This window comes from Silene latifolia, chromosome 2 (genome assembly GCF_048544455.1).
Source record: "Silene latifolia isolate original U9 population chromosome 2, ASM4854445v1, whole genome shotgun sequence".
Classification (NCBI taxonomy): Eukaryota; Viridiplantae; Streptophyta; class Magnoliopsida; order Caryophyllales; family Caryophyllaceae; genus Silene; species Silene latifolia.
In genome coordinates this window covers 167644947-167668918 of record NC_133527.1, presented here as the reverse complement: position 1 = coordinate 167668918, position 23972 = coordinate 167644947, and the positions used below count along the sequence as shown (strand labels likewise).

Genomic DNA, 23972 nt, shown 5'->3' with positions numbered 1-23972 from the left:
TCCTCGACTTCTTTCTCTGTTTGAGGTTGTGGCATTTCAATCAGAGCTTTGATTTTCGAGGGATCTATTTCTATACCTCGTTGGCTAACGACGTATCCTAGGAGTTTGCCAGACGTTACCCCAAATGTGCATTTCTGAGGATTGAGTCTCATGTTGTACTTTCGTAGCCTTGCGAAGAACTTGCGAAGGTTCGCAATATGTCCCTCTCTCTCTTTGGATTTGACGATCATGTCATCTACGTATACCTCAACTTCTTTGTGCATCATGTCATGTAAGAGTGTAGTTGCGGTGCGTTGGTATGTAGCTCCAGCGTTGATCAATCCGAACGGCATTCTCAGATAGCAATAGGTTCCCCATTGGGTGACGAACGCGGTCTTGTGCATGTCTTCCATGGCCATTTTGATCTGGTTATAACCCGCATATCCATCCATGAAGGATAGTAATGCGTGGTCTGCAGTATTGTCTACCAATATGTCGATGTGGGGTAGAGGAAAGTCGTCTTTCGGACTTGCTTTGTTCAAATCTCTAAAGTCAACACAAACTCGGATTCTCCCATCCTTTTTGGGTACGGGTACTATGTTAGCCACCCAGTCGAATACTCGGAAACTTTGATGAACCCGGCTTTGAATTGCTTATCAACTTCTTCCTTGATCTTTAGGGCCCATTCTGTTCTCATCCGTCGAAGCTTCTGTTTTACAGGCTTGAAACCTGGCTTAATCGGAATTCTATGTTCGGCAATGTCCCTGTCGATCCCTGGCATGTCTTTGTAGGACCAAGCGAAAACGTCTTTGAATTCATTTAGGAGGTCTATGAAGTCGGCCCGTTCGGCAGAGCTCAAGGTAGTTCCTATCCTAAGTTCTTGGGGTTCTAGTTCAGTTCCTACATTGATGGGTTCGGTGTCCTCAATTACTGGTCCCCCTTCCCTTTCCTGTAGTATTTCTTTGGCTACGTAGGGTGGTATTTCGGTCAAGTCTGGGTTTTGGTCATCCTCAGTATCATCATAAACAGAATTGCACTCAAGATAACGCAAAGAGTAAGCAGAACCTGATTTATTCATATTAAGATTTGAGTAAAGTTGAAACAAAGAAGCCAACTGATCCATGGTCAGTGGCGGCAAAGGAACAGTAGTTGGGGCATTTCCCGAACTACTGTGACTATTTGAAAGTAAGCTAGGAGAAACGAAAGGAGTGGGGATGACGACAGGAGTAGACTCTCTAACGACTTCTCTAGACTCTGACTCTGACTCCGACTCCGACTCTGATTCGAATTCGTCGTCTTCTGGCTCTTCTTTGAACATCTCTCCTTCTCCAGTGGTGAGCTTGAAGAGTCTTCCTTGATTGTTGGTCCATTTGATTGATTTTCTCCATCCTTTCTGCTGCTTTGTATCGATTTCTGTGATTAACGCGGTGGGGTTGAAACGATCGTCTTGAAGTATTGTAGTAATGATCTCATCCTGCGCGGCCCTAACAAATCGGTCCTCTCCGAATAGGAGGCTAACAGCTTGTTCGTCTAAGCAAGGTGCTTGACGGGTTTTGACGGTAGGAACCGTTTCTAAAGCATGGATCTCATTTTCGATTGGAGAAATGAGGTGTGAGCAATCTAAGGTAGATTCGTCACTTGTAATCACTAGAACTCCAAGAGGATTCTGAGTGTTGTTGGGCTTACCTCCTGGTGGAATTGGAAGCCGACCATCTTCAATCATATCTTGAAGCACATGTTTCAATTTGTAGCATTTTTCTGTGTCGTGCCCCTTGCCCCTATGGTATTCACAGTAGGAATTTTCATCCCAGAATTTGGACTTCCTTTCGGGTTCGGGAGTAGGTCCAATAGGTTGGAGTTTGCCTTGCTTCATTAGCCTTTTCAGAGCATTGGAGTATGTGTCCCCAAGGTTTGTGAACTTCCTTGGTGGGCTAGTTTTCTTGGATGGCTCGAGAAGGTTAACTTCGTCGGTCTTGCTAGTAGAGCCGTATGAACGACTTGTGGACCCTTGATATCCTCGACCTACCGTTTTGGACAAGAGCCCTTTGCGGATGTCATCTTCAATTCGTGTCCCCAACACGGTTAAATCTTTGAAAGTCTTGATGTTTTGATATCTCAAATGGTTGGCATATATGGGCTTGAGATTGTCCACGAACTTCTCCACAAGAGTGGCCTCATCCGGACGTTTCTACTAGTTGAGTACTAGTCTTCCTCCACCTACTTAGGAAGTCGGTGAATCCTTCTTTGTCATTTTGGGTAAGAACCTCTAGAGTGCGCATGTTGACTTGGATCTCGGCATTATCCGCGTATTGTTTCGAGAACTCAATGGCGGCGTCCTCCCAAGTAGCGACCTTTTTGTGATCTAAAGTGTAGAACCATTGCTTTGGGATGGTGTCAAGAGATGAAGGAAAGATCCTTAAGAACATCTCGGGTTTGATGCCTTTGATAGACATGTAGTCCTTGAAGGCGCGGATGTGGTTCAAAGGGTTCTCATGTCCTTTAAACTTAGGGATATCCGTCATGCTAAAGTTAGTGGGCAATTTGGAATTGACGGCCTCATACTTACGATTGTTCTCCCTGTAAATGTCATCCCCCTTAAGGTACATCAATTGCTCCTCTAGGTATTGGAGTCTTTTCTCAGCTGCAGTCGTCCCCATGAGAGGATTCTCATCTTTGGACTCGTCATCGGAAAAACCTAGTACTTCACTTTTAATGGGAGGTAGCTTTCCCTCTACATCAAAGATGCGGCCTTCGATAAGCTCAAGGCGGTCATAGGTTTGTTCTTGAGTGATTTGCATTTGGGTTATCGCGGCTAGGATTCGATCATTACTCTCTTGAATTTGCTGGAGGTTTGTATCATCACTTGACCCAGGCATCTTGGAAACTGGATAAGAGACCGGCGACGAATCAAAACACGATCGACCATTCTATCACATTTGTTAAAAGAGGAAAAGTTTTGACTCGTGAAGTGGGTGTGTGCCACTTGTGTTGAGTGAGTTTTTGAAGAAAGACAAGGTCTTTGAAAATGTGTGTCCTAGCCAACTGTAGTGTAGTTGTAGGAGTGGACTCGAAGTGAGGTTTGAAATGGGCTTGTGGCCCGAATTTTGACTTGACAAACGGACAGAGTTTTGACCGGACTTTGTACTAATTTAAAGGCCCTATTTTCGAAATTCTTGATTGAAAACGGGTTTTGATTTTTTTTGAAAATTCGTCATGATTTGTTTTGAAATAGTGATCACATAAGGTTTTGCATATTTATACAAGCATTATAACGGGATGCTGAGTGCGTTTAGAAGGGTTTTGGTTTAAAGGGTGGGTTGCCATACCGAGCCATCAAACCCGAAGTCTGTGGAGAGGCTCGTGCCAAACAAGAGTAAGGCCGATTCCTAGTCCATTTCCTCAAGTAGTGAAGGCCCTTGATACAAACAAGAGTAAGCATCATGGTATGGATGACGTCAATCGCTATCCATCCTTAGGCCCAAATAAGAATTAGGACCGTTTAGACGGGACGATTGGTCAAATGGGTTGGGTTGGGCCTAGGAAGGCCGATTAAAACGGTCTAGGAAGACCGAGTTATGAAAACCGACAATTGTCTTGTACAAATTTGTTCCCTAACCTTGTTCGAGTTTCACCCTAGCTACACGTAAGTGTATGTCCCCAGCGGAGTCGCCAAACTGTGGACAGCGGGCCGCCCACGGGGGCGCTTGGGACGAGGGGAGCTCGGAAACAACAAGCGTTTGCATTTTGTAAGGAGTCGCCACCAATTTTTATGGGAAATTGGAACCGTTCGAATACCTCGTGTCATGTCAAGACACAAAGTAGTGACATGAACACTAAGCAATCGTTACCCTTAGCATTCTATGTCTAGAATGACTCTCGTGGATGCCAACGAACACGGGTGCTCACGGAGATCTGGAGTAAGGGGTGAGGGTACGTATTAGGAAGCTCTTTTGATCGAACACCTAATCCCGCCCGCCTCGATAGCGGCCTCTACTAATGATTAGGGAGTTTATTCGTACTTGATATATCGTCGGTTATAATGCATGCAATGCAACATCCATTGAATTAATCCTAGCATGTGAATTAGACTAAGTCGGTGAACAATTAGTTAGCAAACAATTAATGTCGAAGTTGGATTTAATATTGATTTACATGTGAAAGCATACAAGCAATAAAAGAAATAAAAATTACAATAATGAAAATTACATTGATTACATTGGAATAGGCGATTTATGTCGAAAATACCTTTAAAACGGATGATTTAAGAAAAAGGAATAAAAGAAAGAATTAAAAGAAATTACGAACAGGAATTAGCGATATTACGAATATTAGTTGAATTAATACGCAAGCTAATTAAACTACGTCTAGGCAGAAAGGGGTTCAGGGACAGAATTCACCCTGGAACAGGCGCAGCAGACACTGCGCCCTTTGGAAGAGGCGCAGCAGTTGCCGCGTCTGTTCCAAGGGTGAGTTCTGGCTGTGAAGCCGGAACTGCAAACCGTTAATGTTGATTGTTAATTTAGGGATTGGTTAAATTATTTGACTCGGATGAAAGTGATTAATGGATTAATTACATGTGATTAAAGTCATAAAAACAGTAAAACATGAAATTTAGACGGATTAAGCGGATTAATTATGTGAAGGGTCGATGTTAATGAACGAGATTAATTAGTGACATCGGTGAATAGAACAAACTAAACAATTAATTAGACTAAACATGATGAACATGGATGCAAATATATCAATGACGGATCTCAGAAACTCAATATGATGAAATTGAACTTCTAAAACTCGGGTTTGAATATTAATGACGAAAACCCGTAAATATTGATTATTTAGGATTTAAGTCGGAACAATTAAACGTGTGAATGAATTATATACGATATACATATGAATTATTAATGATGAATAATTATACGAACGAATTAACAGACGAACAAAACAAAAGAAATAATTTTGACACGAATTACGAGAGACGGAGGGGGAGAAGAAAAGAAGCAGAATCATGCTGCAGCCTCACGAAGAGGCGCAGCAGAGCTGCGCTCCTTCAAGAGGCGCGGCGATTCTTTGCGTCTTTTCTCTTCGTCTCTCTTCACGGAAATCCGTAAAGAGGGTTTTAAAGACGGTTTTAGAAATCGGTTTTAATTAGATGCTTTCGACATAAATCTTACAATGATGATTACAATAAAATAAATAACAATAAATAAAATAAGGATTAATACACCCTCAGACTTACATGTTGACGGAACGAGAAGAACTAAGAAAATCGATTAGTGATGCTCGACGCGAATGCAAGGAAAGAGTGCCCTCGAAAGAGGAAAACGATTTAACAAGTTGATTAATTAGATTGATTGAGTGTAGTGGTCAAATTGGTCGGTCATGCAACGGAGAGGCTGGTACCCGGAAGGATCCGAGCTTACGTGGTCGAAGGTTCAAGCACGTAGGCGCCAATTAGTAAGAACGAAGTCTAGAATGCAAAGGGAGAAGAGAAGGGCGGACACTCGCGTGAGAAATATGAGGAACGAAAGCTCCTATTTATACTAATCACACGGAGGAATAGGGTTTCGGAGACTCTTTGGAAGTGAATCTCGGAAAGATATAAAAAAGATACGTAAATCATGCAAAGAAGGGCCTGGGAAGAGGCGCAGCAGCCACTGCGTCTCTTGGAAGAGGCGCAAAGACTGCTTTGCGTCTATTCCCAGGAGGTTTCCTCCTGTTTAAGAAAGATTTCCGTGTTTTAGTTATGGTAGGACGGATTTAATTCGATTATCTTTTGAATATTACGGGATATTATTTGCCAAAAGATAAAATTTGAGAAATATGGAATAGAAATATCCGGAACATTCCGAACATTCGACTCGGGATTTAACATTATCGAAAAATGGAGACGGTTTTTGACCCGGACTCCGAATGTACTCTAATTACTGCCAAAACGACCGTATCGGCACGTAGATGACAACTAAGAGGTTGACATTAATTTTTGAGCAATCACTTGACGATAATCTTACGAACTGTCACTAATCGTTCCGCGAATCAAACATGCGGCCCAATCATCACCGGGTGGTTTGCGAGGGGTGCAGAAACGAGGTGTCTACAGCTACATGTAAAAATGTATGAGTAGTATAATCTTTGTATTTCACTTGATTATATTCTTTGGCAACTAACCTTGCTTTAAACCGTTCAACAGTACCATCTGCTTTGTGTTTTATGTTGTAAACCCATCTTGAACCAATAGGCTTTTGACCCTTGGGTAAAGTAGTAAGTTCCCAGGTATGATTATCCTCTCAAGCTTGTAATTCATGTTGCATAGGCCATAGCAGCCACCCATCTAGTGTCCTGTTGTGCTTGAGTAAAAGTGGTTGGTTCAACTTCACTAATAACATTGGCTAGTGAATGAATATACTCATCAGAGAAGTCTACTAATTCAGAAAACATTTATGTATTACTAGCATTATTAACCTTATGCTTAGTATTAGATTGTACTAGTAGCTTGTATCCAACCTGAAAATCCTTAAACCTGGAAGAAGGCTTCACATGTCTTGTGGACTATCTAACTGTAACATTTGGCTGCCGTTCTGGAGGAGGTTGTATGGCCACATTATCCTGAACAGATGGTGATATTTGATTTTGTTGCTGATTCAAAGATGCTTGAATGAATAATGAATCATCAAGTTGAGAACCAGATCGAGATATACCATCCCGATGAAGTGTCATGCACAGTTGGTCTAATTGAAATAACATTCTCATCTATAGTATCATGAAACACATCCACACGAGATTCTGATTCAAGACTGTCTGATGATTGTAGCTTAAAAGGAAATACTTCTTCTTGAAAGATAACATCCCTAGCAACAAAAGTAACATGCTGTTGGAGGTCATATAATGTATAACCCTTCTGACCATATGGATAACCAATAAAGACACATTTTCTTCCTTTTGCTGCAAATTTGTCCCTGCTAGTATTAGTCTTAGACACTGGACCATAACATAAACACCCAAATACTCTTAATTCAGAATAAGTAGGTTGCTTTCCTAACAGAACTTCAAATGGAGATTTCCAACCTAGAATAGCTGTGGGCATCTTATTAATCAAATAAGTTGCTGTAAGAATACTATCTCCCCAAAACTTGATTGGAAGATTAGCATGTAATCTTAAGGCCCTAGCTGTTTCAATCAAATGCCTGTGTTTTCTTTCAACATGGCCATTTTGTTGAGGTCTCCCAACAATACTTCTCTGATGAACTATTCCATGTCTTTGGAAGATCTGAAAACAATGCTCTTGGAAGAATTTTGTGCCATTGTCACTTCTGAATGTCTGTATCTTGCACTGAAATTGTGTCAAAGCAAAATTTATAAAATTCTGCAGCAATTCAGGTACCTAAAGCTTGTTCTGGAACAAATATATCCAGGTTACCCTAGAATGATCGTCCAAGATTGTGAGAAAATACTTTGCACCTGTTCTTATTAGCTGTCCTGTATAGACCCCATAAATCCAGATGAACCAACTCAAAGATCTTTTGAGCATGTGATGAACTTCTATTGAATGGAAGAACATGAAATTTAGAGATAACACATGTCTCACAAGTAAAATCCATATCATGAGAAAAATTCATTACATGCCTTAACTTGTCCACGGATCCATGACCAAGTCTAGAATGAAACAATTCAAGGTTACACTCTTTATTATCTGGTCTAGTCATATTGAGGTACAAGAGCCTCCCAACTAGACGTCTGTACTGTTCAGGATTGTCCAACAACTCACCAGTGTCAGTGGACAACTTCAAGCCTTTAGACATAGGGAACTCTGCAGGAATGCAATCCTCCATGTGCATATCTTTCAGAATGTCCAATGTAAATTTTCTTTGATTTACCAACAAACCTGTATGATTCCTAGCAATTTCCAAACCAAGGAAATAACGCATTTGACCAAGATCTTTGATTGTGAATGCTGTATGTAAATCTTTCTTCAACTGATCAATTTCTTGGACTGATTCTCCTGTGAGAAGAACATCATCTACATAAACAAGTGCAACTGTAAACTTATTGGTCTCTGGATTCAGTCTTGTGAACAAAGAATAATTATGCTTTGATTGAACAAACTTGTGATTTTGCAAAATTTTTGTTAACTCAATATTCCATTGTCTCGAAGCCTGTTTTAAACCATATAGAGATCTCTTTAATTCACACACTTGCCCTGGACTAGCCTTGTCATAACCTTCTGGAGGTACCATGTACACTACTTCATCCAGAAATCCGTGAAGAAAAGCATTATTTATATCCAATTGGAACAATGGCCAATTTTTAGATGCTGCTAAGGCAAGTAGGATTCTGACTGTTGCAAACTTGGCTACATGTAAAAATGTATGAGTAGTATAATCTTTGTATTTCACTTGATTATATCCTTTGGCAACTAACCTTGCTTTAAACGTTCAACAGTACCATCTGCTTTGTGTTTTATGTTGTAAACCCATCTTGAACCAATAGGCTTTTGACCCTTGGGTAAAGTAGTAAGTTCCCAGGTATGATTATCCTCTCAAGCTTGTAATTCATGTTGCATAGGCCATAGCAGCCACCCATCTAGTGTCCTGTTGTGCTTGAGTAAAAGTGGTTGGTTCAACTTCACTAATAACATTGGCTAGTGAATGAATATACTCATCAGAGAAGTCTACTAATTCAGAAAACATTTATGTATTACTAGCATTATTAACCTTATGCTTAGTATTAGATTGTACTGGTAGCTTGTATCCAACCTGAAAATCCTTAAACCTGGAAGAAGGCTTCACATGTCTTGTGGACTATCTAACTGTAACATTTGGCTGCCGTTCTGGAGGAGGTTGTATGGCCACATTATCCTGAACAGATGGTGATATTTGATTTTGTTGCTGATTCAAAGATGCTTGAATGAATAATGAATCAGTCTGAAGTTGAGAACCAGACTGAGATATACCAGTCCCTGATGAAGTGTCATGCACAGTTGGTCTAATTGAAATAACATTCTCATCTATAGTATCATGAAACACATCCACACGAGATTCTGATTCAAGACTGTCTGATGATTGTAGCTTAAAAGGAAATACTTCTTCTTGAAAGATAACATCCCTAGCAACAAAAGTAACATGCTGTTGGAGGTCATATAATGTATAACCCTTCTGACCATATGGATAACCAATAAAGACACATTTTCTTCCTTTTGCTGCAAATTTGTCCCTGCTAGTATTAGTCTTAGACACTGGACCATAACATAAACACCCAAATACTCTTAATTCAGAATAAGTAGGTTGCTTTCCTAACAGAACTTCAAATGGAGATTTCCAACCTAGAATAGCTGTGGGCATCTTATTAATCAAATAAGTTGCTGTAAGAATACTATCTCCCCAAAACTTGATTGGAAGATTAGCATGTAATCTTAAGGCCCTAGCTGTTTCAATCAAATGCCTGTGTTTTCTTTCAACATGGCCATTTTGTTGAGGTCTCCCAACAATACTTCTCTGATGAACTATTCCATGTCTTTGGAAGATCTGAAAACAATGCTCTTGGAAGAATTTTGTGCCATTGTCACTTCTGAATGTCTGTATCTTGCACTGAAATTGTGTCAAAGCAAAATTTATAAAATTCTGCAGCAATTCAGGTACCTAAAGCTTGTTCTGGAACAAATATATCCAGGTTACCCTAGAATGATCGTCCAAGATTGTGAGAAAATACTTTGCACCTGTTCTTATTAGCTGTCCTGTATAGACCCCATAAATCCAGATGAACCAACTCAAAGATCTTTTGAGCATGTGATGAACTTCTATTGAATGGAAGAACATGAAATTTAGAGATAACACATGTCTCACAAGTAAAATCCATATCATGAGAAAAATTCATTACATGCCTTAACTTGTCCACGGATCCATGACCAAGTCTAGAATGAAACAATTCAAGGTTACACTCTTTATTACAAACATTAGAAGAAGATTCTGGACATCTATCTACTACAGATGATCGTTGTAAAAGTGAAGCTAGTTGAAGAGTACTCTCTTGCTCTTTAAGCTTGAGATGCGGCTCAAACCAGTATAAACCTCTTTTCTTCAATGCTAAATCCAAGGAAACCTTACTGGAAAGGCCCTGGAATACATAATATTTAGAAGTAAAAAAAACGATCATAGGAGTATGTTGAATCAATCTGCTCACTGATAACAAGTTCTGCTTGAAATCAGGTACCACCAACACATTTTTAAGGTGTATATTAGGATTAAGACTGACATTGCCCATCTTATGTACCAATTTAATTGTGCCATCGGGCAATCCAATCATTATTGGCCTACTTAACAACTTGATATCATGTAATATGCCTTCATTAGAGGTCATATGATCTGAAGCCCCAGTATCTACAATCCAAGATATATACTTGACCATATGTATGTGCAATAGTACAAGCCTGAGAGTACAAATTTGTACCTGCAAAATTGACTGAGGAAGAAGCAACTGCAGGATTAGAAGTGTCTGAGAGAGCCTTATACACCTACTGCATAACATTCTTCATGATACCATCCATCAAAGCAGGATCAACTCCTTGCACCTGTGCCTGAGTAGCAGGTGCAGGAACATGATCTGCAGGAGAAATCTCAAGTGGATTCTCAGCAAAATCCAAGGAATCTGCATTATTAGCTTTCCTATGATAAACATTAGCCCTTCCACTATTATGATGAGACCTTCCTCTACCTCTTGCAGACCCACCATTAAGACTCCTCAACCTGATAAAACAGTTGGAAACATGATGCCCTTTCTTACCACAATGGGCACAAGGGATGAAATGAAAACACTCTGAAAGATTGTGGCCACCTCTCTTGCAGTGAGTGCAAAATTTAACAGGCTTGTCACCTGTTGCATCCATCTTTGGTGCATCCAACTTCTGTCTCTTCCAATCTCCTTGGGAAACATCAGAAGATGTGGCTGATGCATAAGCACCTGCTTCAGTATGCACACCAGCAGTCTCTGAAATCTGTCTTTGTTTCTCAATATTTTGCAAAAGACCAAGAGCTCTATTCAAAGGAGGTAAAGGCTCCATAGACAAAACTGTAGTCCTAACAGTTTCAAAAGCATTGTTTAATCCCATCAAGAAGTGAATCAATTTAGAATTCGTCTCCCTATCCACAACTCTCCTAAGCATCTGACAAGAACAAGCATTCATAGCACCACATGTACAATACGGAATAAGATCAATTGCATCAAGGTCTTCCCATGCTTGTTTCAGTTTGCTATGATACTCAATCAGACTAGTATTTTCTTGAGAAATTTGGCCGAAGTCTTTCTTCAACTGATAGATTTCTAAACCACTAGTCGGACCATACCTTTCCAAGATTTCACTCCATAACTCTTTTGCACTACTAGCATATTTCACAGTCTCGGAAATTTGAGGTTCTATGGAATTAGAGATCCAACGCCTAACCAACAAATCACAACGAGTCCACTGATGAAATTTTTTATCCTTTTTTATCAGTAATCCTAAATGATCCATCAATAAAACCTTCTTTATTTTTCGCAAGTAAAGCTTGATAAACTTCGCGTTTCCAATTCAGAAAATGTTCACCATTAAATTTGACCTCAGATAAACGCAAACTAGGCTGATCAGAAGGAGAAATATACAACGGATCATCAAAAACCTCATAAGCAGCAGGAGTAACAGAATTAACAGAATGCTCATCTTCAGGCATGAAGATAACGTTTGAAGAAAGAAACAAGAAATGCAGAAAACGAACAATAGACGAAGATAACGCAGATTGATCACAAAGAATTGATCAAAAAAGAGAAAAAATGAAGAAATCAGACCAGAAACTAATGGAGAACTACACCAGAAGAAGAATAGCGGAAGCAAAGAAGCACAGGATCATGAACTTGAACGTCTGATACCATGTGAAGAAGTATAGTCCTCCATTGATGTAGTGTATAAGGTAGCTTGTATCGAAGTTGTTATAGAGAGAGAAAGTAATTGTAAGAGAGATAATTTGTTATTATAAAAGTGAGTAATACAGTTGCTGATACATTCTATTTATAATGTAACTAACTACTTGTTACACATAACTAACTCAACAACTTTAGTCAATATTGACCCATATATGATTCACATCATTCCCTCACCACCCAATAATAATAATAATAATAATAATAATAATAATAATAATAAAATAAAACAGTTTTGTTTGATTGTTAATCAACTTTTCATAATTGAAATAATGAGGCAATTTTGATTAGGTTTGAAATAGGGAACGACACGGCACGGCGACGCCGTTAGTGAGTGAATGAGAGGGGACGTTGTGGTCGACGTCGGTAGAGGGTGGTCGATGGCGTGGTGGTGGGTGGTCGACGCTGGTAAGGGGGCGGGGAGGAGTGAGCGGCGGGGGATGAGACCGGCCGGCGGTAGGATTTAGATTGGGGAAGGGGTTGTTGGTGTTGTGGTATTGAGGGAAATCGTATACATCATGTTTTCCCTTTTTTTTTCTTTTTTATCCCTCTTGTTTCTCTCTTGGTGGGTGATAAATTAAAAGGGCATACTCGGAATAAATGACAAAAATGCGTGAGATTGAGTAAATTGATGCGCAGGATTTAACAATTGCGAAATTAAAAATCCAATAATTTTCAATCTTTGTGGTAATTCTTCTTAAAATTAAAATATGTCAAGTAACAGTGTAATAACTACTAACAACCTTATTTCTATAGACGGGATAAACCTTTTGCTACCCTTAATATATTTTGTTTTTATTTTATATATAATAATTAATCTGTCTTAAGCTTAAAACGTCCGTCTTAGACAAATTGTGCATAATGAATTAATGGTAGCTCTGACTAATGTTTTGGCATAGTGGATGAGTACTACAGTGGATATCATCTGCTTTATTTCCTCTGTTTATGGAGGTTTTATGATGATTGGTTAGCCACTCAGTTTCCATCATATAAAACGTAGACACTAGAAGATCAACGAAGTCGCTTTGGCCGAGTGGTTAAGGCGTGTGCCTGCTAAGTACATGGGATTTTCCCGCGAGAGTTCGAATCTCTCAGGCGACGTTTTTCTTTTTTTTTTTTAAAAAAAAAATTATTTTCTTGCTTTAACAGTTTAACATATACCTCGTGCAAGTATATACTTGAATGATATAATCTTACAACCAAGATTATTTAAAAACAGTAGATTATTTTCATGATATAAAAATCCAAATGGCTGAACTTAAAAACAGTAGATTATTTTCATGATATAAAAATCCAAATGGTTAAACTTCCGTCAAGATCAATGCATGTCCCATTTACAAAAAAATATCGCACTTTAAATTAATTAGATGTTCCGTCACCAAAATTTAAGAACAAGAAACCTAGCATTGAAATAATTATTTGGACTCCAAAAAAAAAAAATTATTTGATGGAACCAAGAATAGTGGTTTCTTGTGTTGCATATACTCTCTACAGCAACCAGAGGCTGATCATCCACGGCCATTTAACCATTTCGACCACCAAAGTATATTCTAGTGCTTATATTGCCAGGAAAAAAGAACAAAAAAAGAACACTTCATCGAACATTTTATATTATATTATAGAATAAAAGTAGTAACAATAAGCACATCCAAAAAATATAGCGCTAAAATAATAAAAGAAATTGATATACTATACAACCGATGTAGAGAACGAAATAACTCGAAGAGATGTACGGGGGGCCGCTTCATAGCTGGAAAATGAGGTAGCTAGGATTGCAAAGACTACCGACAACTTGAATTCGGGAAGCACAACACGAACATCCGCTTGGTTTTTCGATAAGAATGAAGGAATTAGTAGTAACAAGCACCATCTTTGGTACTGGTAGAATCCTTGCAAAGCATGGCATGGGCTTCTACTATGGTCCTGGGTGGTTCTATGTCCTTGTGTTGCACATTGTTACCCAGCAATCGCTGTATTTCCGTTGCAAACGTCTCATCCAAAATCTATTTGTGAAGTAAGTAATATATATCATTCAGACATGATGAGTTTTAGAGATGCAGTAAAGTAAACAAAGTGACATACTCGAAAAATAGCAGATACGATACTCTGGGGCAGACAGAATAATGACTATTTCTATTTTGTTTTGTTACAATATAAATGGTCACTTGAGATAATACTCCCACCTTTTCGGTCAATGAGCCATATTGTTCAAAACTCTCAATAAAAATGACAACTACGCTTATCGACTAAAATAGGGGGTAGATGATTAAACTATAAACTTCTTATTTACCACCCTCTATTGAAAAGAGCATTTTAGACCTTCAAATGAAAGTGATCAATCTTTTTGGGACAAATGATGCATTTGCATTGATGACGACGCAAGATAAAAAAGAAGTCACAAAAGTGTCAGGAAAGAAGAAACAACTTACACGGAGAGCAATTCGCAGTCCCTTGTACAAGGATCTGTTTTCCTTGCCGTTCTCCAAACAATGCAGAACCTCCTGTAGCCGACAAAAAGGGAACAATTAAGCAGAAACATCCAGAAAAATAAGAAAGTAATGGAATCTATGCCCGAGAAAAATGGGTGTAGAACTGTAGATGTAGTCTAACCTGTCCCATCCTATCCCAGAAACCTCGACAAACTGTTACAAATACACGGGTTTCAAGTATAGAGTGGAGATGATCTATTGTTTTTACGACCATATCTTGCAGTTGCTGCATTCTGCTCTGTACATCCGACTCTTCAGAAATGTCCTTAAAGTCTTGGATTATTTTCTTCCACTTAGTTGCACTCTGTAGTCTCGTCTGAAACAAAATTAATGAAAAGAACACGCTTCAAAATTGATAAGAGTATATATTGCCTTTGCACTAGAGCTCTCTCACATACAACAACATCAGAGCCTTAATCCCAAAATGGTTTGGGGTCGTCTGACATGAATCATCCTTTAGAACCGTCCATGGGTGATCACACACATCAAAATGTGAAAATATAGAGCTCTCTCACATATGATCTTAAAATGTTAAAAGAACCACCTAAATCCGAATCGACCCAACCTAGGATTACTATCTTGATGCAAAAACCTTAATAGCAACAACCTGATTATGACCCGACCCGTAACAACTGACAAGACCTCAAACCAGACTGTACCAGAAAGGATGTAGCCGAATGACCTAACCGGCTAACCCTACAATGAAGTATGAACCGATTCAAGCCCGGCTGAAATGACCCATTCGCCAAGCCTCTTATTTTCTTCTCCCTGAACTTGTGTATTTAACAGACTGAAAGTCATTATATCATGTACTTTTTTCTCATTCACATCGTCTTGTTTTTTGTCTTTCTCATTACTACATTTACATGTTTTTTTTCCCAGATCCCACCCCCGAAGTTACGGTATTGCAGCTACAACACTTATTTATTACGGAGTAACATATACCGTATGAAAAGAAAAAAAAAACGAATATACATAAGCTTACATTCTCAAGAAGCTTCTCCGTGACAGCTTGTGTCAAATTCCGGAACTTAGTTCTGAGCATAATAGTAACTTCCGTAAGACGCTCCCCTGGAGCAGTATTTCCAGAATCAACCACGCAGGTACTCCAGGTTTTCAACTGTGTTTCAATCTTGGGAAACAATACATCAAGCATCCTTCTTAACGAATTCAAGACGATTCCCAGCTGACAATTTTAGAGAGTGTCAGTTTATGCACAAAAGATAACTAAAATTCAGCAAATTTAAGATGCTTCCTGGTAATTTCAATCAAACTTAATACTGTACGCTAGGTTATTGTTCCGAGCGTGTATTAAAGTTCAAATTTACCCATAAGTACCCCATTGGGCAACTATCAATAGCAACTAATAGACACAACAAGACTACTTTTGTAAAGCATGACACTGTCTTTCCAAAGGCATGTCGAAGATGACATGAGACGTCATTTTATTGTCTTATATAGGATCAATGTTGATAACACAACAGGAGAAGATGGCTTATCACCTCTGAAGGCACTGAATAATAGCTGTCAGCTCTTTTGGCAAACTTCTGAACATATTTAAGGCCCAGCCGGGCAAGATTGTCCTTCAGCGGTGACAGAACATCAGCGTATTGCTTCTCCAGGGCCTCCACTGCAGCATTCTGAACATCTGCCATGACCTGAAATAAATAAGAACCAGGAATAAGTGGTGCATTGAAGAGTCTAAATCTATAGATAAAATCCTTATATAACATCCAACACTTAACTCTCAGTTGTCAAAATCTTTTGAATCAAACAGTTAGCGGTAAGTGGTTCAGTGCAGAAAACAACTGCTTGATAGGGTGAGTGGCTCTAATTTAACACTTCATTGGTAAGAGTAAATAATGTCAAATGAAACTAAAAATCGTCCTTTAGGACGCAGCCTACAATTTTTTCGTGAAATTTGTGGAGTTGTGTGTTTAAGAGTTGAGAATAGTAGCTGACGAAGCCTATTGGGTTGAGATTGGTTTGGTCAAGGAACATATGTTTCTCATTAAACAAGGCTATAACAAATTTTGCTCTATGTTACTCATAATGCATTACTAAGATTATGAAGACTGCAAGTCTGCAAATGGAGTGTTGTCAAAGAAAGAGGACAGAGTTTTGACTTACATTCTCCAACACAACAGCATATTCTGGCCAACGATGAACAATAACTTCATATTCGTTCAATGTCTGCCTTAACTGATCGTATAATTCATCAATGAAAGGATTTGTTAACTGTTCAGTTTTGCAAGCAGAGCCTTTTACCTGCCAGCAAAAGTTCATAAAATCAATCATCAATATATCAAATGTATTAGTATGCCTGCATATGAGGACCCCTTGTCCTTGCTTATACTATGATTTAACCACACTTTTTTTTCTATTTAAATAACAAGTAATTTGACTAAATACCAAACATATTAGTAACTTCCACATATGAGGACAGGCAATTTTAATAAGAAAACTTGCTGGCTACTACAAAATTTCAATAAAGCAATTAAATCAAGAAAGTAAAGAGTGCAACTTATACCGCGCTCAATTTGCATGATTCAATCAACGCAGCATTCTTTACTTTTATCCAATTACTAATGTAAGAGCCAAATATCTCCTTTGCATCAACTCCACCCTTGATAGAGCTGGAAAGAAAAGTACCCGTGAAAAGAAAACGGAGATTACTGATTAATTACTCCCTTCTTCCCATAATTATGTTCCTAGTTTGACTTTAGTGGTCAAAGTTTAAAAACTTTGACCTTAAATACATGTGAAATTAATAAAAATGATTATACGACAATAAATATTTACATTCATCATAAAAAAAAGTCTTTTACAAAATTAACTTTTACACGAAAAAATGTTGTATATAAATGGAAAAATCGGGTCAAAGCGGTGTCTTAGAGACTGTGCAGTCACATGAGGAAATTATTTTCGGATGGATGAGAGTACAAAATAACGAAGGGGGAGTACCATACTTGATATACCACAAAGCAAGATCTCTTTCAAAGTCTGCAACAGTTATGACAAGGTCTGTGACAGGAGATGAGGGTCCAGTAGGTGGACAAGCCTTGAGAAAAGTCCGAAGTCTTAAGGAGAGCTCCACACTATATATAGAGGATGTGAGATTCGGGAAGTCTAAGAAGCTGCAATAAAAAGGAGAGACAGAGAAAACCATGGTAAGAAATGAATTTAATGAGACCAAATCAATACATGCTCTAGTAAAGCACAGTTAAAGTAAATGAGACGACAAGGTAGAGGGAAACACAAAGTCTATTTTGATAATAATTTTTCGCACAGTTTCTCATATAAGGTTTCATTAGATGATTACCAAGGAACCTGTTTTTCGTATGTTAATGGGTATACTGATGGAGATTTTTATTGAGTTAGTCTCACAATATAGTAATGTGAAACCGTCATTCAAGAGACTACACTGAATTTTAAATACCTGGGAAGTACATTCTGATTATTGATCACTATGTCTGTATATATTTCATTTTTTACACTCAGACAACTTGATTTCATTTTCTCGTATGCAGTTGTAGAAGTCACAACATCAATTGTGGGACCCTCGTTATTGAAGATAGAGTCATTCATTTCTTCTAAATGTCTTCTTGACCTTGTCTTTGCAGCAACCTGGAAAGTGTACTCCCCAATTAAAACTCCAAAAAATTGTGCGAGTTACAAGCAAGAGGAAAGGAGTTACGATAGAGTACCTGAAAATATTTACATAGTTTCAACCTTGCTTCAGGAGATTGAATGTTATGCTGAAGACCATAAAGTTTAATTGCGGGGGCTAGAGCAGGAGCAACAACTCCAGTTGACTTAAATTCATCAGCCAACCCTGAAAGCGCTGTCTCATCCAGGGACTTGTAATTCTCAAAAACCAAAGCAAGAATTTCTTCAATTTTATCAGACAATTCTCCGAGGATACGTTTCTGATCAGAGTAGAATATCAGGAACATTTGAGAATAAATTAAGGAATAGCTTCAGATAACCAAATGAACTAGGGGGGTGAAACAAATTTACGAGATAAAGGCACAAGCAACAAAATTGCCCAAATTCGTAAGATAAATATCATCTGATTATTTATATTTCAAATTTCTTTTAATAAAGTTTAAAGCAAATTTTATGGAATAGTTCCCACCTCTTGGTGACTCAAAGTTGTGCCCTTCGTAATCACTGGAGACAGCAAATCATGAATCAAGACCAAACAATCAGCCGTGGGTGTAGCAACATCCATAACATAAGAAAGATACCTGCAAAGTAACACGGATGATCAAATTTTCTACAGAACTAGGGTACCATTCTACCAACAATCAAACTAAAAGTACCTTAGTTTAGTGTAAGCATCTGAAACACCATAGAAAGCAGCAAATGCATTCACAAGCCATCTCCAATGACCATGCAACAATAAATTCCTTTGCTGAAAATTTTGAGCTTTCATAGCAGTCTCCAGCACCAAATCATATGCCACGGTTTCTGCAACAATACCATACTAGATGCACCACCAAAAAGACGTAAGATTTATATTAGTAAAACAATTCTATCAGCAATTCCACAGACAAGCATGAATAACCCTATAGAAGTTTATTGAAAAGTGAATGTATCATAATCCACTCCACATGTCACCATCTTTTAATCCGAACACAAATTTAAGATACATTTAAAACAATGGCAAAAAGAGTTTCTGAAAGGGAAAAATAAAATAAAATAAAAACTTAATCACGACATCAAAAGACGCAGGAATACCTTGAGCTGGCTATTATCATCCTGGCTTAGATAGTTGATATACAATTGTATTTTGCCAATAGGTTCATGATCAGACTCCTTGTATATTGGCCACCAGCGGACCTTGTCATTCTGCAACATCCCATTCAGTATAATATTAATATGTTCTATTATTTTCATCCCGAAAGTTCTCTCTCCATTTCACTTTGATGGTCAACCGATTTCAACTTTGAGTAATAGTTTACAATGAAGCCAATGACTTGCTCTTTTCTGGTTCACTATTATCACAAACTAAAGCAGACTAGCTCATTAAGGTGGTCGCGCAGCTTTTTGAAAAGTACCGGCCATTCATGCATTTCTTGACGCAATTTTCATTATAACTCATCCGTAAATCACATCTCTGAGTTGTTAACATAGAGCAAGGCCGGGTACTCTGAGACCCCTACCACGCTATTTACGGGAGCCCTTGAGGCAATAGGGTATTGTTATTGTTGGTCGTGGTGTTGCTGTAGAGATACAATGTGAATATATCATGTTTGATATGAGAAATTTTGATGAAAGTTGACCCACCAAGGTCAAATGGAGAAAATATATATGGTATTCGGAGTATTAGTTGACCTAACTAGAGGTCTAGAGGTAGTAAGATTTCAGTCTTACCGCAGCATCCACAACTAATGCAACTTGAGCTGCAACACATCCACAGCGGTTGCCTTTAGAATCCGAAACCACAATAATCAGGTCATCACCAAGACTATCGGGGAAGCTGCACCAAAAGAAATCCATAGAATCAGCACATACAGCATTCACAAACAAAATGCTTTAGATTAAAAATACATACAATATATGTGTTTCGCCAGATCCTGGCTGCATCCGAACTGCATCTTCATCTGACGAGCTTTTCAATCGTATCAAACAGGAGTACGCCTCTGAGAACCACCAAACCGTAAGTGAAAGTCAGTGAACATCCTGAGCATAATGTAGTAGTCACAACTCACAACAGCATATAGGAGATAGCAAGTTCCATAATATTATAGTGTATATACAAGATATGTGCTTCCAATGTATAACATACAGTACTGAAATACAAAATGAACGTCTAGTAAAACCCATATATTGCTTCAAATCATCAACTGTAGCAACTATAAATATTCTTAAATTCTTACCGTGCCCCCAAACTAACTTAGTACACTCTGATTTAATTTAAACCCATTCAAAAGCTCATAATTTGATAGAATCCCAAGTGGTTCAGTCAAAAACTAAAAGACAGGCACTCACTATTTAAGTCACAGTTGTCAAAACAAATTGCACTAAATCGTGAAAACAAATCAGTTGAAGGATGATGATTTTATTTACTCTAGAAGGTCATATTAGTTGAAAAAATGGTGAGATCATCTCTGATGTTCAAACGTTGATGATACTTAACCAAATATGGATCGGATGTGATGACAAGATATTTAGACCTGGGTGAATAACTATAACAGTTGCTGACAAAATAAGAGCCATTATTCATATGCTACTTTAAACAGACATACATACCTTGCACAACTTCAGGCAGAGATGAAGTTGTCGGAGAAGAACTCAGGCCACTCCTTAGAAGGCCAGCAATATCCTTCATATACCGAGTGCCTACGTGCATATATGCCAAACTCTTGTGTGAAAGAGAACCTTCTTTAGGTAAATGATGAGCTGCATTGACTCTCTGCACAGCTTCCCATCCTGATGAGAGTCTTGACTTCACGCTCTTGATACGATATTGGAACCTTTCAATCTCCAACTTAGGCATCTGTGGAAAACTGCATCCAGACTGTGGATCCAATCCCATCTTCACCTTCCGCACTATACAAAGATAATATTATTATTTTTCTAATTATGATGGATTGACACAAAATAACTCAATAAATTGTTTATGCTACTTGTATGGCGAAGTAAAGAGTCAATGCATTTTAAGACGCAATTTTCACAAGAGTCATTGAGACATTAGGGTAAGGTCGCTGTTGTTATTGCAGTTTAAGATTCACAGACAATTGAGTACTATTACAGCAATTATCAGTGACATTCACTCTTCAATACCTTGAACTTTGATTTTCCCCATTATTTTCTTTGGTTTTGGAGCAGCTGATCCACTAATCAGTTCGGATGATCCTTTTGACATGACCTCCTCCTCTGACTGAAGAAGAGCATGGCGCAAACTACCAACAAAAAAAAGCTTTTCAGGAGAATGGGAGTAGGAAAATATACCTTGATACAATTATACCATTTTCTTCAAAAATCAAAACTAAATAACATTTCTCAACAACCGTCAAAGTGGTTAGCAATAGCCATAGGCCACAAGTCCATGCTATATAGAAGGTTTGAAGAGCATTGAGACAATACGTTGGGACAAGCTAAAAAAACAGCTTTGATGGCACTCCTTATCTATTCTTTAATCAAGATACATGCCACTATTTGTCTCATCAAACAGCGTTGAGACAATGCTCATGAAAGATGGCAAACCACTGGTACGCTCCTCCTATGTCACCAATCAGCTATTTATATCCCTCATTTTACCCTAAGCAAGGCATAATCATGCATATTTTCCCTAACAATATATGGCCTGCTGGGACTTCTATGTTCGCCCTCAAAAGCCACAGGATAGCGAATTCACTGCTTCGAAAAGAGACCATTATGCAAGCCGTGAAGTAGATGACTCACTTGAATGCATCTCGAAGAACTACACATTCGTTGTCCAAGAAAAAGGAAGCATCTTTGCAACCCTTGGCCGATGAAGTGAGACACAGCCGAATGCATGCATCATACGAAACCACAGAGCTCCAAGGACTAAGACCGCTGAAATAAATTCAGAGAAAGATGCATGTTACTTTATAAGATGATCAAAGGGACAATGTGGATCACTACTCGACTAATATAGTGGCATTTCAATATGCTGCTACTGTACCTTGCATGAAAATTGGGCAAGCGAGGTTGGAAAGGGTTGGAAGATATTTTCTCTTCCCTACCACCAGAACTCCTGAAAATTCGAGGACGCAAATTTGTTAGTTTGGTTCATATTTTCCTGTGGATGAGGCACTGTAGTTCATAGCACATGGCACATACTTGACTGACGAATGGGAATGACCTCTAGAAGAAAGCATCGATGAGGCATCACAATGGATATTTCTGACAATATCAGCCTTCTTCGTGGCACCTCTACCGCCATTTGTAGGATAATATGAATCTCGCTGAGATCAAAGACAATGAAGTTAAACACTTTCATCAAGTATGTCATCAAATGAAGTACACAGTCAAGCATTTCATCTCTATTTTTGTCTCTAACTCTTTCTCTACAAGTCCAGAAAAGCATCTCAGATTCTCTGTGTTTAAAAAAAACACAGGGTTAAGCTACCTACATCCGACCTCCCTAGCACGCCTCTGACGGATTCTATTGAGACACTAGCGTAATGTTATTGTTACTCTTACTCTAGAATAGTACACAATTCTTCAACCAAGCATTGTCATAATTCAAGCCAACTTGATGATAAAATCAAATAAGCTACGATATGGTCTCGGCGCCACTAAATGAGTTCCAAATATAGAAATAAACCAACCACATGAAGACTGAAGAGTACACCCTAAGTTTAAAGCAAAATGCAGAGAATTCTCCAATAGCCAACCAAATGTCCAAATTTAGCAATAAGCCAAGAGCAGTAACCCAACCTCAACACCACGACGTACTTTGTCATCTTGAGGCGACGATTCTACTGAGTAACGACCACCATACGTTTCATCATCTGAACCACTATCCAAGTCCATATCTGATCCCGAACGACGATTGCTACCATTTACAGGTACTGGTCTAGCCTTTGGCACAGACCCTAAAGTGGTACCATTCATTTTTCTAAATTCACCTTCCTGATTCAATGCCACATATAATTTACATCAATTACAGTAAATTAACCATCTTTATTGAACATAACCACATAAAATTGACAATTCTCCAAATTGGGTTTCAGAATTTACCTTATTAACCCACTTCAGACCATCATTCTTTAACCCACCCATTACTCTTCCTGGGTCTTCAATTTCACCTCTTAAATCATCAAACTACACACATACTAACAAAACCCAGATCAAATTTCATCATAAAAATTCAATTTTGCGAGTAAAGATTAGAACTTTTTCAATACCAACTCCGTCTCAATCATTTGTTTCCTTTTTTTATCCTTCGTAAGCGTATTTTAATCAAAGTTAAACAAACAATTGAGGCGGATAGCTGCTTACCTTAATTTCTCCTTGTGCACAATGCAAAGTAATGCAGAGATTTAAGGAATGAATTGAAAGAAGGAGAGGTAAGTGAAAGTGTGAAACGGTGCACCTAAGAGTCAAGGGAAGTTGTATCACTATCAAATGTCTAAAATTAAACTGAAATTTGATGTGTTTTGTGTTGTTATTATAAGATGTAAGTTATTCCATATTAGAGTTCATGAAATGCGTATGTGATAACGACAAGAAAATGATGGAGAAAGGAGGAAAAAAGGGCAGCTTTTTGTTAAGAAAATAAAGAGCAAAGACAAGGAAGAAAGTAATAATAGAGTGAAGATTTTGATCATGTTACACTGTCTGCGGCCAAAGTTATGCGAATAACCCTTAAACAAACTTTCTTTTTTGGACTTGATTGACTTCGGTGTGTCACCACTAGCAAAATAAGATCCTTGGATTAATAATAGTTTAGTGCCAAAAATGTAAGATCCTTGGATTTGTAGTGGGCTAGGTAGTGGGGTTGGCAACGGGCCGTGCCACGCCGGCCCCGGTTTTGGCCCGTCGTGTCCAGTCACAGTTTTGGCCCGGCACAGACATGGTAAA

At 38.5% G+C, this 23972-nt stretch overlaps 2 protein-coding genes and 1 non-coding gene across 5 annotated transcripts; 1 reads left to right on the top strand and 2 right to left on the bottom strand.

Annotated features, from left to right (window-relative positions):
* Positions 1-6646: 6646 nt before the first annotated feature.
* LOC141641591 (uncharacterized) lies at positions 6647-11675 on the bottom strand. Its single transcript, XM_074450248.1, has 9 exons — positions 11489-11675; positions 10488-11382; positions 10153-10399; positions 9854-10086; positions 9682-9769; positions 8784-9560; positions 8395-8473; positions 7428-8326; positions 6647-7306 (listed from the first exon to the last, which is right to left on the bottom strand). Exons 1-9 carry the CDS (start codon positions 11673-11675, stop codon positions 6647-6649), a joined length of 4065 nt encoding a protein of 1354 aa, XP_074306349.1.
* Positions 11676-12941: 1266 nt separating this feature from the next.
* Positions 12942-13023, top strand: TRNAS-GCU (transfer RNA serine (anticodon GCU)). The gene has a single exon. It is a non-coding gene; the product is annotated as a tRNA-Ser (tRNA).
* A 492-nt stretch (positions 13024-13515) lies between these two features.
* Positions 13516-23751, bottom strand: LOC141643306 (uncharacterized). 3 transcript variants are annotated; one of them, XM_074452401.1, is made up of 23 exons: positions 23391-23751; positions 23130-23224; positions 22827-23021; positions 22227-22351; positions 22069-22140; positions 21825-21959; positions 21204-21322; positions 20670-20969; positions 19972-20059; positions 19791-19896; positions 19155-19265; positions 18737-18900; positions 18550-18661; positions 18119-18340; positions 17851-18038; positions 17381-17548; positions 16942-17047; positions 16542-16679; positions 15914-16069; positions 15397-15597; positions 14533-14727; positions 14352-14423; positions 13516-13925 (listed from the first exon to the last, which is right to left on the bottom strand). In XM_074452401.1, exons 2-23 carry the CDS (start codon positions 23169-23171, stop codon positions 13773-13775), a joined length of 3168 nt encoding a protein of 1055 aa, XP_074308502.1. In that variant the 5' UTR covers positions 23172-23224; positions 23391-23751; the 3' UTR covers positions 13516-13772. The 3 variants fall into 3 exon arrangements, with proteins under 3 accessions (XP_074308502.1, XP_074308503.1, XP_074308504.1); XM_074452402.1 differs by having other exon boundaries at positions 23130-23213; positions 23391-23731; XM_074452403.1 differs by having other exon boundaries at positions 22827-23017; positions 23391-23713.
* Between the last annotated feature and the right edge of the window lie 221 nt (positions 23752-23972).

Excerpts from the sequence above, each read along its gene's own strand:
- LOC141641591 (XM_074450248.1), bottom strand. The coding sequence starts at position 11,675 with ATGCCTGAAGATGAGCATTCTGTTAATTCTGTTACTCCTGCTGCTTAT. Across the intron at positions 9,561-9,681 it reads CTAATAAGAACAGGTGCAAA|TGCAAGATACAGACATTCAG; the intron begins GTATTTTCTCAC and ends ACACAATTTCAG. Across the intron at positions 8,474-8,783 it reads AACGGCAGCCAAATGTTACA|GGTCAAAAGCCTATTGGTTC; the intron begins GTTAGATAGTCC and ends ACTTTACCCAAG.
- LOC141643306 (XM_074452401.1), bottom strand. The coding sequence starts at position 23,171 with ATGGGTGGGTTAAAGAATGATGGTCTGAAGTGGGTTAATAAG. Across the intron at positions 18,901-19,154 it reads ATGATAATAGCCAGCTCAAG|TATGGTATTGTTGCAGAAAC; the intron begins GTATTCCTGCGT and ends TGGTGCATCTAG. Across the intron at positions 18,662-18,736 it reads GATGCTTACACTAAACTAAG|GTATCTTTCTTATGTTATGG; the intron begins GTACTTTTAGTT and ends GTTACTTTGCAG.